General features: G+C 57.3%; 6 protein-coding genes and 1 non-coding gene across 7 annotated transcripts; 5 read left to right on the plus strand and 2 right to left on the minus strand.

Annotated features, from left to right (window-relative positions):
* Positions 1-300: 300 nt before the first annotated feature.
* MYCTH_2303205 (glycosyltransferase family 15 protein) lies at positions 301-2,365 on the minus strand. The gene is made up of 5 exons (XM_003662466.1): positions 1,868-2,365; positions 1,385-1,783; positions 1,237-1,323; positions 794-1,178; positions 301-703 (listed from the first exon to the last, which is right to left on the minus strand). Exons 1-5 carry the CDS (start codon positions 2,149-2,151, stop codon positions 362-364), a joined length of 1,497 nt encoding a protein of 498 aa, XP_003662514.1. The 5' UTR covers positions 2,152-2,365; the 3' UTR covers positions 301-361.
* A 517-nt stretch (positions 2,366-2,882) lies between these two features.
* MYCTH_t79 lies at positions 2,883-2,964 on the plus strand. The gene has a single exon. It is a non-coding gene; the product is annotated as a tRNA-Ser (tRNA).
* A 1,097-nt stretch (positions 2,965-4,061) lies between these two features.
* On the plus strand, positions 4,062-6,040 carry MYCTH_2117807 (uncharacterized protein; the record flags this gene model as incomplete). The annotated part of the gene is made up of 6 exons (XM_003662467.1): positions 4,062-4,147; positions 4,210-4,350; positions 4,441-4,690; positions 4,814-5,001; positions 5,229-5,511; positions 5,726-6,040. 6 exons carry the CDS (start codon positions 4,062-4,064, stop codon positions 6,038-6,040), a joined length of 1,263 nt encoding a protein of 420 aa, XP_003662515.1.
* A 196-nt stretch (positions 6,041-6,236) lies between these two features.
* Positions 6,237-7,381, minus strand: MYCTH_2109705 (uncharacterized protein; the record flags this gene model as incomplete). Its single annotated transcript, XM_003662468.1, has 3 exons — positions 6,237-6,285; positions 6,342-6,375; positions 6,409-7,381. 3 exons carry the CDS (start codon positions 7,379-7,381, stop codon positions 6,237-6,239), a joined length of 1,056 nt encoding a protein of 351 aa, XP_003662516.1.
* A 64-nt stretch (positions 7,382-7,445) lies between these two features.
* On the plus strand, positions 7,446-8,347 carry MYCTH_2303206 (uncharacterized protein). Its single transcript, XM_003662469.1, has 2 exons — positions 7,446-7,586; positions 7,694-8,347. The coding sequence occupies exon 2, from the start codon at positions 7,786-7,788 to the stop codon at positions 8,089-8,091; it is 306 nt and encodes a 101-aa protein (XP_003662517.1). The 5' UTR covers positions 7,446-7,586; positions 7,694-7,785; the 3' UTR covers positions 8,092-8,347.
* Positions 8,348-8,532: 185 nt separating this feature from the next.
* MYCTH_107891 (uncharacterized protein) lies at positions 8,533-12,124 on the plus strand. The gene is made up of 6 exons (XM_003662470.1): positions 8,533-9,650; positions 10,042-10,168; positions 10,225-10,269; positions 10,334-10,778; positions 10,835-11,292; positions 11,384-12,124. The coding sequence occupies exons 1-6, from the start codon at positions 8,604-8,606 to the stop codon at positions 11,854-11,856; spliced, it is 2,595 nt and encodes an 864-aa protein (XP_003662518.1). The 5' UTR covers positions 8,533-8,603; the 3' UTR covers positions 11,857-12,124.
* A 477-nt stretch (positions 12,125-12,601) lies between these two features.
* Positions 12,602-14,767, plus strand: MYCTH_2303213 (uncharacterized protein). Its single transcript, XM_003662471.1, has 2 exons — positions 12,602-14,370; positions 14,446-14,767. The coding sequence occupies exons 1-2, from the start codon at positions 12,757-12,759 to the stop codon at positions 14,605-14,607; spliced, it is 1,776 nt and encodes a 591-aa protein (XP_003662519.1). The 5' UTR covers positions 12,602-12,756; the 3' UTR covers positions 14,608-14,767.
* The last annotated feature ends 197 nt before the right edge of the window (positions 14,768-14,964 follow it).

Consider the following 14,964-nt stretch of genomic DNA (forward strand, 5'->3'; position numbering starts at 1 on the left):
GAGCCGTCAATTAGTATCCATAACGATATTGATCTATGATTCCCGCCCTCGCACCCCTTTTCCCCGTCCCGATTATCATGCCCATGACAACCCCGAAGATACACCACACGCGCGCATGCGCGCACATAACAAGAGGCACGTCGTCGAATTTCGCCTTCGACTACCAAACAAAACAAGGCTTATTACCGTCTAGACCGCACGCATGTAACGCGCAAGACGCTATCCATCATCTTCTTTAACTTGTTTTAATTTTCTTTCTTTCGGCCTCTGTTTTGTTTGGCACTTTTATTACTCGTCTCCCTTTCTTTGCCCTCTGCTCACCCATCGGTGACGGCGCGATCGGACATAGGAGACGACTGGCTTAGGGACTCGCCCACCCGCCCGCGACATCGACCCACTCGGGGAGACAGCTGCCTTCTTTGCCCTCGACTTCGACAATGTCCGTGTCGCAGCGGCAGCGGCAGCCGACGCCGTTCTCCTGGGGCTCGTCCCAGTGCTCCCAGTACTGGTCCTCCTCGATGCGCTCCTTCTCGTTGAGCGTCGTCTTCTCGAGCCATGGCTCGCGCGGAAGCTGGCGGCCGGGGGCGTTGGCCGGGCAGTGCTGGATGGTGGTGTGGCGGTAGCCAAAGTCGCGGAAGTAGTGGATATCGCGGGGCGAGAGGAGGATGCCGGCGGCGAGGGAGTGGATGGGTGCGTCGCCCCACTGTGTTAAGCACGAGTCTGTCAGTCCTGAGGGCGGGAAAAATGGGAAGACAGATGGAGAGAACGGGGGATATATCATAAAGAAACGTACCCGCTCCATCCAGAAACCGCCGCTGCGGTCCATCATCTGGAAGAACTCCTCGTACTCCTTGCTCCGGAAAAAGTCGAGGCGGGCAATCTCGAAATTGGACCAGAAGTGGCACATGTTGTACTTCTCGCCCTCCATGGCCTCCGGGTCAAAGTCAGGCAGGCGAGCTGGCTCGGTGCGCTGCACCTCCTCCGGCAGCTTCTCCTTTTCCTTCTTTTCCGGCTGCGGCTCGACAAACATCTCCCAGAGGCCCTGCGACTTGTAGCCCTTGAGGCGCTTGTAGGCGGACGCGTAGCGGAAAATGTTCGGGACGGTTTCGCGCAGTTCCTTGACCGCGATGGTGAAGCCGTAAGTCTTGTTGTTGGCGATCATCTCGAGGAAGGGGTCGCTGGAGGCCTGTCAGCGTCTCTAGAAGTTGCATTGGAGACAAGGTGCCGACAACTCACTAGGTGATGTCGCAGAAGTACTTGATCTCGGGCTCCAGGCGCCAATACCACTCGTACTTTGCCAGGAGGGGATGCTTGTAGAAGAAACTGTGCGACTGTCAGTATCGCACCGTTTTTTTGAGAAACAACCACCGGCTACGGCACGTACCCCGAGTAGAAGCGGCACATGAAATGGTAGCTTTCCATGCCGCCGTACATGATGGCATCGTCACCCTGCTTGTTGATGCCCTCCTTGGCCACCTTGGGATCGATCCAGTCGGGATACCCCCACATATCCGGGCCGACCTTGCCGAACTCGACCGAGGACGAGGTGTAATTTCTGACCGTGTCCATGAAGTTCTGGTCAAAGTCTCCGTCGTTGAGGAAGACGTAAGGGTAATTGTACCAGCGGTTGAAGTGGCGCTCGATCGACTTTATGGACTGGATCACGCCGTCGAGTTCCTTGTTCCGCGCGAGGACGACGAAGGCGGCGTTCGCACGGGGCTTGCTGGTGTCGGGCTGCAGGCAGCCCGTGACGAAAACCTTGTCATGCTTTTCGCTGATTTTCCTGCAGCGTCATCGTCAGCGGGGTCCTGCACCCTGCATAAGGGGACCGCAGCGCGGGTGCATGGGCGGGCTTCTAGAAGCTCACCTTATTGCCGGCGGGGCGCCGGTGGGCATGAGCGCCCGTCCTGCTGAGCTCGGGTGCCGGACGAACAGCACCAGGATGAGGATAACGAATATGCAGGGGAAGAGGATGACGACGCCCAGCGGCACCGAGATGGTCGAGTTTCCTTTCAACCTTAGCGGCCGTCTGAGGTAGGCAAAGCGCGACGCGAGAGTCCTCCGCGGCCGTAGCTTGCCCTTCTCGTCTGATAAAGGCAGAGGACTGCGCCTCGCCGGAATGAATCTCCCAGCGCGGCGGAGGAGATCCATCGCGACGGGTGCCGGACGGAGAGCCAGCCAGCGACAAGCCTCGTCGGCAGCGGAATCGGGATGATTCGAGTGATCTCACGAGTGTATCAAGCGAATGCGACTCGGGCCGGGCGACATGAGGAGGTTTGGTGTTGAGAGGTTCCGAATCTAAAGTTCCCGGGTCGAGCCAATGCTCTTTCGCCGCTTGGTCTCGGTTTTGCTGGTTTGCTCTTCTCAGGAGAAAGATTGGCGGCAAGAGAGAATGCCACCTAAAAGGGGTACGTACCCTTGGCGCCGGGGGTTGGCCCTTGGCCTCCACTGGGCTGGACCGTCTGGTGCCCCTGTCCTGGTATGATTGGCAAGTGGGACTCAATCAAGCTATGCTGACCAACGGCTGGCGATCAGTTGGCGACTTGTTGCTGCCTTGAGTTCCCAATTTGGGCTTCTTTTGCGTGCTGCTTTTTCGATTGGAGGGAACGAAGAATACTACATCGTACTCTCAAACTTCGTACTTTGTACAGTACGTCACCTCGTAATCCACCAAAATTCCTGCATTGGGAAAACATGTGATACTCTTGTATAGGAATACCATTCCCCTTCTCGTAACTGACACTAGCAAGAAAACCCGGAGGCAAGTCAAAAAAAAAAGCTTTCTTTCGCCATGCCGACCGTTGCGGAAGAGATATTTTTGATATACGGAGTAGAGTTACCAGCACCCTTGATGACACCCAATAATAGGGCCTCAATAACAAGGCGTGGTGGCAGAGTGGTCTAATGCGCAAGACTAGAAATCTTGTTCCTTCGGGAGCGCCTGTTCGAATCAGGCCCACGTCGAGTTTAGAGCGAAAATCTTTTGGTATTACTGTTTTTTCTTGAGTTTTGGAAGACTCTCCTTTTGTTTGTAAGCGTGTACGGACTACAATCCAATCCTCTGGGCGTCCATCGTACAAGGAGCCGCGGTACTGTATTCTCTCCTCATTCTACTCATTGTCTTTCTTGTCTCTCTTCCTTTTAACCATCTTTAAATGATGGGGAAGGCGAGATTCCAGCGGTCCACTCCTTCGCAGAAGTCAATAGGAGAAAAAAAAAAAAAAAAAAAAGCCCTCGCGAGTGCGAACAGCAGTCACGCCCCGTTGCAACGGGCCAAAGAGCCGACCCGTGACCCGCCCGGGTGCTCAGAGGCTACTGCTCGCAAATGCCGGCCCCGGGGTTTAATGCCGTGCTATCGCAGGCTCCGCGGCTCGGTCCAGTGGGCAGGAGTCCCGATTCAAATGGCCGAGTGTGCGCCGTCGACGACGATTGGACGGCGCCCTCGACTGGCCTTTTTTATCCGTCTTGGACTCCTCGATCGCCCTCTCTCGCCAAGCGTGATCTACCAAGACACATTTCTCCTCGAATGAATTTTGCCTTTAGCCATTGGCCAACTAGGCCGATGCAGCTCCCGGAGAGAGCTGCGATTTTCTCGTCGGGTACCCCCTCACCGAAACATCTTATATTATAATTAGTGCTTCCAAATGACAGAGTCCTGTTATTGGCTGTCTGCTGGCACTCCACAATATCAATAAGCTGACGTTACAGCGCCTACGGTAGATAGACCGGGAGGAAACGCGAGCTTTCGAACGATGAAGAAAGTTTCCAAGCAATAGAGTGTATGTTGGACGGGGATGTGTGCCTATGTGCTCGCGCGCGTGGGTGTATATGTGTATGCGCCTGTGTGGGTGAGCGTGCCTATTTACGTGTATATATATTTATATATATGGATATCAACAAGGCCATCTATGAAGTAATTAGAACAGCTCTCTGCTTAACCAGGTCCAGGGCTCACCAACGCAACTGGTACTTCCCTCTTCTTTTCTACCCTTGGTGCTCTCCTCTGGATCTATTCTTTCTTCTCTTTCTCGGACCGTAGCCCATCCGCGGCCTCCTTCGACATGCGAGGGATTCAGAGTCTCGTGAGCCTGTCCTTGCTCGCCGGAGCTTGGGCGAACCCGATGCACAAGAGATGGAAGCCCAACGCGTAGGCAATATTGTCACGCCCAAAGACCGTCTCGTCTCTGTTCCCAACTGACATGCCGCCAGGCCCCGGAACCCGGACTTCCCCCTTGACGAAGTCGACAAGCTCGAGGAGTCCATCATGCCCAATGTTGAGGCATGGATGTCCAAGCGCCCGGCCAAATACAGCAACTGCACTCTCGAGAATGCGGGCATCCGGAGGGAATGGTACGATCAGAGGCCATGCCATACCGGCTGACTGACTGACTGACTGACTGCCTGACTGACTGGCCTGACTGACTAATAAACGCCCAACAGGAGCGACCTCTCGGTGGACGAGCGCAAGGAGTACATCAGCGCCGTCCTCTGCCTCCAGTCCAAGCCTTCCAAGATTCCCGAGGGCGAGGTCCCTGGGGCCCTGAGCCGCTTCGACGACTTTGTGGCGACGCACATGACCATGGCAGGCCAGCTGCACAGCCCAACCAACCTATTTGCCGCCCACCGGTACTTCATCCACGCCTACGAGAAGGCACTGCGTGAGGAGTGCGGCTACAAGGGGTATCAGCCGGTAAGAGTGACATGACCCTTTGTTTCCCCTACCTTGGAAAATAAGAAACAAAAAGTTTTAAAAGGTTGTTATGTTCTGTTTTGTCCCACTGGCTGACCCTCTTTCTCTCGTTTCCTTTTAAAGTACATGAACTACGACCGCTATGCTGACGACCCCCTCAACACACCCTTGTTTGACGGCAGTGACAGCAGCATGAGTGGTAACGGCGGTCCGTACAACTACTCCGGCATCCCCCAGCCCTTCCCAAAGCCGTATAACTTGATTCCTCCGGCTGGTGGTGGCGGTTGTGTCACCGAGGGCCCCTTCAGAGAGTGAGTTCAAGCTGACAATCTCCTCCTCCTCTTGCTCCTCCCTTTTCTCCCCTCCCTTTTCTCCCCTCCCTTTTCTCCCCTCCCTTTTCTCCCCTCCCTTTTCTTCCCCCCCTCCCCCCTTCTTCTCTCTTAATTATCCCCCTGGCCTCTTCCGCCCGGGTTTGTTTCCTCGGTTACATCGTTACATCGTTACATAAAACTGACAGAGAGGATGCGCACAACAACAGCATGGTAGTCTCGCTGGGCCCCAAGGGCGGCCTCTTCCACGACATACCGCGCAACCCGCGGGCGGACGGACTAGGCTCCAACCCGCGGTGCCTCCGCCGCGACGTCAACAAGTATTCGGCCCGAGGCGCCCGCGCCAACTACACCTACAGCGCCATCATGGACAACCCGGATATCGACAGCTTCTACAACCGCTACATGGGCATGCCGCAGCTCAAGGGGGACCCTTACCCGTGGGGTCTCCATAGCTCCGGCCACTACCTCATCGGTGGCGACCCGGGCGGCGTAAGTAGCCTTTTCTTGATTTTTTTTTTGTTCTTGATTTTTGTTATTTATTCCCCCCCCCCTTTTTTTTTGTCCTGTGATTGTTTTGAAGTGTCCATTAATTACCTAGTCAACTGTTCAAATTAATTATTATCTGTCCCTCACGCAGCACTCCCAGATTGCCAACCAATTCTGCTAACCATGGTTCTCACCTCCCCTCCCCCCTTGGGTTCAGGACTTCTACTGCTCTCCCGGCGACCCGCTCTTCTACTTCCACCACGGCATGCTCGACCGGGTCTGGTGGATCTGGCAGATGCAGGACCCGGAGAACCGCGTCCAAGCCGTCCCGGGGACCAACACGATGCCGATGCCGCCCTTGATGGCCGCCAACTTGGAGAGCGAGGCGGCCGCGACGACGACGCACAAGCGGGCGGTCAACGTCAGCGACCTGGTTGTGGACCTGGGCTGGACGGCGCCCCCGGTCAAGTTGGTCGACCTGAACGAGCAGCTGGGCGGTCTGGGCGGCGAGCTGTGCTACATCTACGTGTGAAAAAAAAAAAAAAAAAAGCCGGCTTGCGGGTCGACTCGACGAGAGGAAGAATTGTTGAGGTGGGCTTGATGGTTGGTTGCGACGAAGGACTGCCCGGTTCACCGTTGATGAGACTTGTCGTGCACTCCTCAAGTATGGATTAATTAGGTAAGATCGAATTGCTGACAAAGTAGCATGCTACTCGTTTATTTACTTCTTAATAATTCCGGCCGTCGAGAATCACAATTACTCGTGATAATACTGCTCTAGGAAGAAGTCATACCCAGAATCAAACAAACAAACCTCCCTACCTTAACCATACCTCAGAGATTGAGGACTTTCGTGCTCAACGTTCTCTAATTAATATATAGCAAATCTAACTCTCTTACGCTGGCGTTTGCCACCGCCTGCTCTCTGTTTTCTTATCCTGTATCTCTCGAATCTGTCAGGCGAGACGTAGCAGATGACAGTTCCCGAGACAAGGGCGAGAGCGACGACAGCGGAGGTCATAATAACCCGTGCCGGGTGCGAAGCAGCCCACTCTTCGAGTTGGCTGGCCTTGAGGAGTACTGGAAGGAATGGGCGGAGCCAGTTCCGGTACTTCCAGGACAACCGAAACAGGGACAGAGTTAGAGCCGCGGCCCGCTTGGTAATCCCGAGCCACCGCAGACATTCCCCCCAAGCGCTCGAGAGGACGGCCTGCTGCCAAGCCAAGAGAGTCTGTCCTGCCGTCGTCGCCGGGTGTTTCGGGGCCGCTTCGACTGCCGCCGCGGCGCCGCCGGCGGCAAACCGAAACCTCGCCTTGAGCAGCCGCAACGCCGCGGTCGCGTGCGGAAGCGGATCATCGCCGCCCAGCCGCGCGCGGACGAGCCGCTGGGCGGCCCGCAGCCTGTTGACGGCGAGACTGCCCCAGCACGTGGCCGGAACGCCGTACCAGTCCGGGATGCCAGTGTCCCGGTGGTAGACGCACCGCCGGAGCGGATCGATCAGGGTGAGGTAGGCATCATGGTACGCCCGGAGCGGGTCGACGACGAGACCGGGGATCCCGCCGACCTGCGGGCCCAGCAGCGCTATGCGGGCGATGACGGCGTGGTATGCGTGAGTGATCTCGTCGTCAAACCAGACAGGCGTGACCCCGAGCAGGCTATATGGGGTTCCTGCGGTGTCTCGGCCGGTGAGGACCATCCAGGGGTCCATCACGACGAACAGCAGGGCGAAGACGATGATGCCCAGAGCCCATTTCGCGCCTCTGCTGGATGCGATCCGCGCCCGGAGCTTGCCCGCCAGCGCAAGGTGGTCTCCAAGGGAGGGCGAGAGCGCAGATAGAATTATGAACGCCGCCTCTGGGGACTGAAGGACCATGGTTGAGGGTTTCTAAGGGAAGAAGATAGGTTAGGTAATTACTCTATAATTAAACCTGTTGCCGTACCTAATTAGAGGCAAACAACAGAGTTGTGCCGGTCGACATGACCACGGCAGCAAAAAAGGAGCCTTGATCTCATGTTTTTATACTATGCCTCATTGAAGGGAACTACCCTGACCACGGGTTGAGTTTTGTTGTGGTTGACTAAGGTCTTATTAGCAAAGCAATGTTGATGTGAACTCTTTGTCTTTAATTATTGTATGTACGAGAACAACCGAAAATGCCGCTGCTTCTTGTCATGGACAACCTACACAAGCTCATCCCCAATCACAGAACAATGGGCTCTCTTTTTTCGAATACACTAGCCTTCGTGGCTTCTCGGCGGCGGCTGGGTGAACACGAGATGGACACCCGACAGGGCAACTGGACATCTGTGGTGTTGGACGGGATCGACGGCGACCAGAGCGGGATCACGACCGACTTTGGCCTGCGCGTGACCCTGGAGGAGGCTGTCGTGCTCCAGACCGGAGGGGTGGTGAACGTCAAGTTTGAGAGCGAGGCCGCGTTCAAGGTGGGCGACAACATGGCCGGCGCGTGCGGCGCGAGTGGCGTGTGCAATTGGGTACTGAAGAGCGAGAACGCCCCTGTTTTTGTCAAGCAAAAGTTGGTTGAGTTGGAGTGTGTGGCCGGCACGTGTGAGCTGGTGTAGGTGGAGTGAGGGAAGAGGATGAAGAGGGGGAAGGGATACAGAGAAGAGAGGGAAAAGCAAAGAGAAAGAGCAAAACGAAACAAAAAGAATGATAGAACGGATGAAAGAAAGAACGGGGTGAGTGGAGCAGAGGATACCAGAACCGAAAAAGGGGGTTTTTGAGACTCAGGAGATGGTACCTTATGTAGAGAACTGGACGTTCGTGGATATGTCTGGATGTACAGTACATGCATCTTGCGACGGCCCAACTTCACAGATCGGGAGAAGAATTGCCAGTTCGCGATGACTCTGCATGGTTGGCAACGCCCTTTCGTTGACGAGGGCAACCCCACTTCCCCGAGCGGGGTGTTCTGTGACTCAGAAGATGTGATGTCAAGTTCAAATTGATCAAGCACCGTCATCCATCCACGCAAAATCTGCCTGTCATCGCCGGATTCCCCTGTCCACCGGGCGAATCACAGCAGGTAGTCCCAAAAACTGCACCCCCTTAAGCCGCAACACTCGGCGCAATCATGGCCGGCCACGACGCTCCGAAGCTCGACTTCGTCACCGTCGACGTCTTCACGGACACCCGCTTCGTGGGCAACCCGCTCGCCGTGGTTTTCGTCCCGGCCGCTCTCCGCGACCGCATCGATCAGTCGACCAAGCAGCGCATCGCGCGCGAGTTCAACCTCTCCGAGACGGTCTTCCTGCACACGCTCGACAACGAACCCAACAGGAGCGTCACGACCCGCGAGATCGACATCTTCACCACCGAGGATGAGCTGCCGTTCGCCGGCCACCCGACCATCGGTTCGGCCTACCTGGTCCTGAAGCACCTCGGCTGGAGCCACGTCGACACGCTGCAGACCAAGGCCGGACCCATCCGCATTGAGTCACTCCAGGACCAGGACCAGGGCCGGGGCCAGGGCAGAGTGAGGGCGGCGATCCCGCACGCGGTGCACATCCACCAGCAGACGCTCGGCGGGATCCTCGAGTCGCCGTCCGGGCCCCTCGCCAGCGCCGCGGCCGACGCCATCCGGCAAGGCCTGTCGGCGGACGCCGACATCCGCGCCGCCGAGCTGGCCGCCCCGGTCGTGAGCATCGTCCGCGGCATGACCTTTGTGCTCGTCCGGCTGCCGAGCCTCGAGCACCTGGCCCGCGTCACGCCGGCCCGCCGGATCGACTTTGGCAAGGTGCCCGAGCTGCTGGACCAAGGCGAGTGGCACGACAGTTTCGTGTCGCGGTACTACTACGTCCCGCGCGGACAGGAGGCAGACGAGGGAGCCCTCGCGGACGACGGCAGCCGCTCGTGGAAGATCCAGACCAGGATGGTGGAGCTGGGCTTCGAGGACCCTGCTACCGGCAGCGCGGCGTGCGCGCTGGCGAGCTATCTGGCGGTCAGGAACGAGGCCGTGAGAGGGGCGCGCTTTGAGATCACGCAGGGCGTCGAGATGGGGAGGCGCAGCGACATTGTTGTGGATACGGTCGCGCTCAAGGACAAGGAGTCGGGGGAGGTCAAGATCAAGGAGCTGTTCCTGGGAGGGACGGCAGTCGTGGTGATGAGCGGAAGCATTGCGGTCTGAGCAAGAGACTCATCGGTGGAGTCAAACACCGATTTGAAAGGTGTTGTCGTGGATAGAATGCAAAAGCACACCGTCGCAAGCGCTCATAGAACTTGATATTGTCGAAAATTAGATCAGCTGGTTGGAAAGATTCGATACCTCGTGGATTCTTTTTAATACGCTGCGCTTCCGCGATCCTCGTCCTTCGTGGCCATTGAGAACCGCGATGAGTTCTCCTTGCTGAGTAAATTACCTGACTGAATGTTACACGCAGGAACCACGAAGCTCGGCCAGTTGCAGGTGAAGAAACAATGGGAACGCGGAAGCAGGGAGGCTTGGTTGGCCACTGCACTTTCCAAGTGGAGCCTTGCTGGTAATTACTGCTTGGCTCGTGCCCGTGCTGCAGCGCGACAGGCTAGGTAGTCGCCAGTTGCCAAAAAGTTGGGTAACTTGCAAGTCGCATCCAGGCCCAGGACAAGCAGACCCGATCAGCTTCGAGGAACACGCGCAAAACATCAAGATGCTGTGCGCACGTACGTTGACATCTCGGATGGCGTTTCCAGAGTGGGAAAGCTGACAATTGGTGCAGTTTCAGGCGAGGTTCCCGAGGAGCCCGTGGTGTCGAGGAAGACAGGTTCGTGTTGCCTCGCTGTCGCTCCCGACAAGGCGGTATTGCCCTGTCTAACAAATATTCTCAGGCACCGTGTTCGAGAAGCGCCTGATCCTCAAGTACATCGAAGAGAACGGGAAGGAACCCGGCACCAACGAAGAACTCGACCCCGAAGATCTGCTTGATGTCAAGACGAGCCGGGTGGTTCGGCCGCGGCCTCCAAACTTCACCTCCCTGCCGTCGCTCCTCAAGGCTTTCCAGGACGAGTGGGACGCGCTGGTGCTCGAGACATACAATACAAGGGAACAGCTGGCGCGGACGAGGGAGGAATTGGCAACAGCGCTCTACCAGCACGACGCTGCCGTGCGTGTCATTGCCCGCTTGACCAAGGAGCGAGATGAGGCACGCGAGGCCCTCGCCAAGCTCACCGTTACGCCGGCATCGGCTGGCGCGGCGAACGGCGATGCCATGGCAGTCGACAGCGAGAGCCTCCCCCAGAACCTGGTGGAGCACGTCCAAGAGTTGCAACAACAGTACGTGGCTTTGAAATTTCCCGCAAGCCGTGCGGACCCACGCTGACTCTCCGCAGATTAATGAAGGGCCGCAAGAAGCGCCCCATTCCCCAGGGCTGGGCTAGCTCCGATGAAGTTGCTGCTCTCCAGCAGGTAGCGTACGCCGACCTGGCCGTTTCCCAAGCCTCGTGCCTCGGCATCGAGTCCGACTACGCGGCGATTGGCGGTCTGGACGGCAAGCTCGACATCTATTCGATTCAGGCCAACAAGGTAGAGAGGACGATCGATATCGGCGAGCCGGTCACGGCCACAGTTTGGACCGGCAGCAAGGTCATAGTGGCGACGTCCAAGGGGTCCGTGAAGGTGTTCGACAACGGCAGCGAGACTGCCTCCTTCCAAGCGCATGCGGGTGCCGTGACAGGTCTCTCAGTACATCCGGGCGGACGCCTCCTCGCATCCGTCGGCGTGGATAAGAGCTTCATCTTTTACGATTTGGATACGCTGCAGAAGGTCGCACGGGGCTACACCGATGCCAGTATGTTTCCTTTTTCCACTCATATCGACCCCTTCCCTCCCCTACCTCTCGGCCCTTCTTGTCCTGATCTGCGGCTGACTTGTTCTTCCAGGCCTCACCACCTGCGCGTTCCACCCGGACGGCAACCTCTTTGGCGCCGGCACACAGACAGGGGACGTCAAGGTGTTCAGGACGGATACCGGGGAGCAGGCAGAAACCTTCCCCTTGGGGACGCCGGTGCAGACGCTCGTCTTCTCCGAGAACGGCTTCTGGTTCGCCGCGGCTGGCAAGGGCCAGTCAACGACCACCATTTTCGACCTGCGCAAGTCGGGTGCCGCGGCTCAGGTCAAGGAGCTACAAACGGGCGATGCCCAGGCGCTGGCATGGGATTACACGGGCCAGTACCTGGCCACGGCTGGGTCGACTGGTGTCACGGTGCAGATGTACATCAAGAGCTCCAAGTCGTGGTCCGAACCGCTCCGGACCAGTACCCCTGCGACTGCCCTGCGTTGGGGTGCAGAAGCCAAGACTCTCGTCACGGTGAGCAAGGAGGGAGTCGTGTCGGTCCTAGGAGCCAAGGAATAATTGTGGGCGATTGGACGCCACAATGGTTGTTGGGATGGATCCGGATGGCTTTGTATTTTGTTTTGTAAGAGTTCTGTTGTGCTGGGCGCCTGAAAACGTGTTCGATACCTGCGCTGGAAGAAGACGATTATTCCAATTCAGGGTGTTGTGCGGATCTGCCGCTTTCCGTTGCTATGTGTAGTCTGTTCAGGGGAACATTATTGTTATGCTGTTCTTACGCAGTAGGCAGAGACCAGTACTGGCCTGGCTCGCTTGGTTTGTTTTGAGCAACGCGTAGCAGGCAGCGACAGCCGTGTGCAGGTGGCGAACCTTCCACTGTTACTCTTGGAGGGATCCGCAATATTCTGACAAGCCGCCGACGCATGCTTTCCGTGAAAAGTGGGTCCTGATCAAGGCACATGAGTGGTCTTTGCTAACGTTTATTGTGCCGTGCACGGCGTCTCGCCAGGGCGAAAGCGGCGAATACCGCACACCACCAAACGCCCGAGGCCACGGCCCCAACTTCATCTCACTCGCCGCGGAGTCGGAAAGGCTGCTCTTTCGACGCGGCATAAGGCACCCGAAACCCCTGCATTTGCTACCTTTTTAGCCACTCTTCATTCCTTTTCTCCGGGTGCTTCGGTCGTCATAATAACTCTTGCCCCGCGCTCTTTCGGACAGCCGCACCTCTTTCTCCTCGAACCCGCACAGGGATCCCCGAAGACGACCGATTCCTTTCCCAAAACATCGTCGTCAACCACTCAGGCCCAAGGGCTGTCTGTTGCCTCCTGTTCGTCACTCTCGACCGTCGGGACGGCACCGCAACGTCTTTTTCCCAAAATATCCTTTGACGCGGGCTGTGGAATGCGCCTTCAAAGTGCACAGAATTGAGCGAACCTCGCAGCACGAAGGAGGGCCCAAATGGATCGGCACGACCCCATCGACCTCGAAGGCTTGCCTTCAGATGCGTTTGACACCGAAGATTTCGACGATGATCAACCGCAGACCGCGAGCGACCGTTCGAGTTCGCCTGCCGAGTCATCCCCGGTGGACAGTGACGATGACGAGGTGGAATACTCTGACCCGGAGCTGGATGAGATCGGAGGAGTAGGAGACGAGGCGGATCACGACAGCCAGGAAGACGATGATTTTGAGGTTCAGGACGAGGACGAGGACGAGGACGACACCGACGACGAACACTCATCGTTTGATCTCGAGAACGATGATCCGTATGATTTAGTACTAGACGGCGAGGCGGTACTAGACGAGCTTTGGGCCGAAAGTGCGCACGATTGGGGTTTTGGCGGAGACTCGGAGCGAGAGACCTCCAACGAGCGACCTTCTGCAAGCCCTAGCGCAGGCCACCGGTTCGCAGGACTACTTGCAGAAATTCATGCTCGCCGAGACGCCGAGGGCGATTCGCTTTTTGTCGACCGAGGCCCCAATATCCTTCCGCCACTGGAGGAGCTCATTTCGAACGTCAGACGTAACCACGCACGCGCCCTCGGTTTGGCCTCCGAGCTGCACTCTCATCTCTTTGGTGGTCAGGAAAGGACCTCTCGCGGCTCGTTGGGAGGAGCAACAGCGGGGCCTTCACGGGAGAGCCATCGCCAGAATCATCGCCAAAGTTCTCACCGAACGCCGCAGGGCCCAAGTCGAGAGCGGGCTAGGATGAACGACAACCGACACAGCGGCTTGCGCGATGAACTGGTTGAGGTGGAGGTGCAGCCATCACGAGCGTCTCTACGTCGCAGTCGGAGCCCTCCCCGGCGGCAGCCCGAAGTCATCGATTTAACTGGGGAGCCGGATTCACCTGAACTGCCCAGAGCTGTTGTTCCACCGAGAGGAGCGCGTGCGTCAAACGCGCCCGCCGCTGGAAGGAACCCGCGCCGGCACGCGTCCCTCAACCAGCGCACCCCTTCTCTCGCGCGCACCGACAGCAGCATTCTCGGAAACCAGACAAATGTAATCGACCTCACCTTAGACGACTCCCCCGCCCCACCCCCGCTGCCGCAACAGCTTCCTCGCCGCAATAATCCCGACAATTCTCCTCACCATCGTCACCACCACAACCATCAACATCGGCACCGTCATTCGGCCCGCGCCCAGGCCAGCGATCTGGATAACCCCGGAGGGTTCGGCGCTAGGTTTGCCGGGATTATCAGGAACCTCGACATCATTCACCGTTTTGGCTTCGGTCGTCAGCCCGAGGTCGAGGTGCAGTTCATCGGCGGCCGAGGCCTCAACATGGACAATCCGCTGGGGGCCAATATCCCCAACCTCGACTACCGCGTCAACGGGAGTCATCCGGGTAGCACTCCCAAACCCGACCATGTGCCGCCTCCCCCCGCGCGCGAAGGCTTCACTCGTGACACGGGCAACCCCGATGATGTGGTTATTTGCCCCAGTTGCGAGCAAGAACTAAAGTACGACCCGGATGCCGGGAATGAGAGTGGCGTGCGGCCCGCCAAGAAACCTCGGACCAGGAAGGATCAAGAAGAACACCACTTCTGGGCGCTCAAGGATTGCGGTCATGTAAGCTCACTGTTGCAATGCGCCTGGTCGCCTCTCTTCATTGTACCCTTGGACTAACTTGCTCCTTTTGCAAAGGTCTACTGCAAGGACTGCTATGAGAACCGGCGGGTGGGATCCAAGAACTCATCGGTACGTTTCCGGCGGGATCCCGAGAATACCCGGAAAAACCTCTGCGCCGTTGAGGGCTGCACCTCCGAGGCCAACAACAAGTCGAACTGGGTCGGCCTGTTCGTTTAAACGAGCTTTTCTCTGCTCTCGGCTTAGTTTCCACCGGGAAGCACACGGGCTGTGGGTAGTCTTTTAGCGGGGGCGTTTCTTTCGGTATCGTCCCGAGAGTCCAGATATGGCAGTCGTGGTGAACTCTTTCAACATCTGGATTTGGCACTTCTTGCTCGTTCGGTGGTCATCGTCTGATCTTCGACTCTTGAGACGCGCATATAGGTCGCGTCGAACATGCGTTATGGGAGGATATCTATCATGGCATGATCGGGCGTTGGGTCACTTGGCTTGGGGTCACTGGGTCACATAATGGCAACGGTGGAATGCCTAAGCGTGGATGGAGGGGAGCATAGAGGCGTTTTTAAGGATATGTGT

The sequence above is a fragment of the Thermothelomyces thermophilus genome, chromosome 3 (assembly GCF_000226095.1).
Source record: "Thermothelomyces thermophilus ATCC 42464 chromosome 3, complete sequence".
Taxonomy (NCBI): domain Eukaryota; kingdom Fungi; phylum Ascomycota; class Sordariomycetes; order Sordariales; family Chaetomiaceae; genus Thermothelomyces; species Thermothelomyces thermophilus.

What these genes read in the sequence shown, in the direction of transcription:
- MYCTH_2303206 (XM_003662469.1), top strand. Translation starts at nt 7,786, where the DNA reads ATGGACACCCGACAGGGCAACTGGACATCTGTGGTGTTGGACGGGATC.
- MYCTH_2303205 (XM_003662466.1), bottom strand. Translation starts at nt 2,151, where the DNA reads ATGGATCTCCTCCGCCGCGCTGGGAGATTCATTCCGGCGAGGCGCAGT. An exon ending in TACTTCTGCGACATCACCTA is followed by an intron (nt 1,179 to 1,236) that starts GTGAGTTGTCGG and finishes ACAGGCCTCCAG; the next exon opens with CGACCCCTTCCTCGAGATGA. An exon ending in GCGGTTTCTGGATGGAGCGG is followed by an intron (nt 704 to 793) that starts GTACGTTTCTTT and finishes TGCTTAACACAG; the next exon opens with TGGGGCGACGCACCCATCCA.
- MYCTH_2303213 (XM_003662471.1), top strand. Translation starts at nt 12,757, where the DNA reads ATGGATCGGCACGACCCCATCGACCTCGAAGGCTTGCCTTCAGATGCG. An exon ending in CGCTCAAGGATTGCGGTCAT is followed by an intron (nt 14,371 to 14,445) that starts GTAAGCTCACTG and finishes CCTTTTGCAAAG; the next exon opens with GTCTACTGCAAGGACTGCTA.
- MYCTH_107891 (XM_003662470.1), top strand. Translation starts at nt 8,604, where the DNA reads ATGGCCGGCCACGACGCTCCGAAGCTCGACTTCGTCACCGTCGACGTC. An exon ending in TGATGAGCGGAAGCATTGCG is followed by an intron (nt 9,651 to 10,041) that starts GTCTGAGCAAGA and finishes CCCGTGCTGCAG; the next exon opens with CGCGACAGGCTAGGTAGTCG. An exon ending in CATCAAGATGCTGTGCGCAC is followed by an intron (nt 10,169 to 10,224) that starts GTACGTTGACAT and finishes CAATTGGTGCAG; the next exon opens with TTTCAGGCGAGGTTCCCGAG.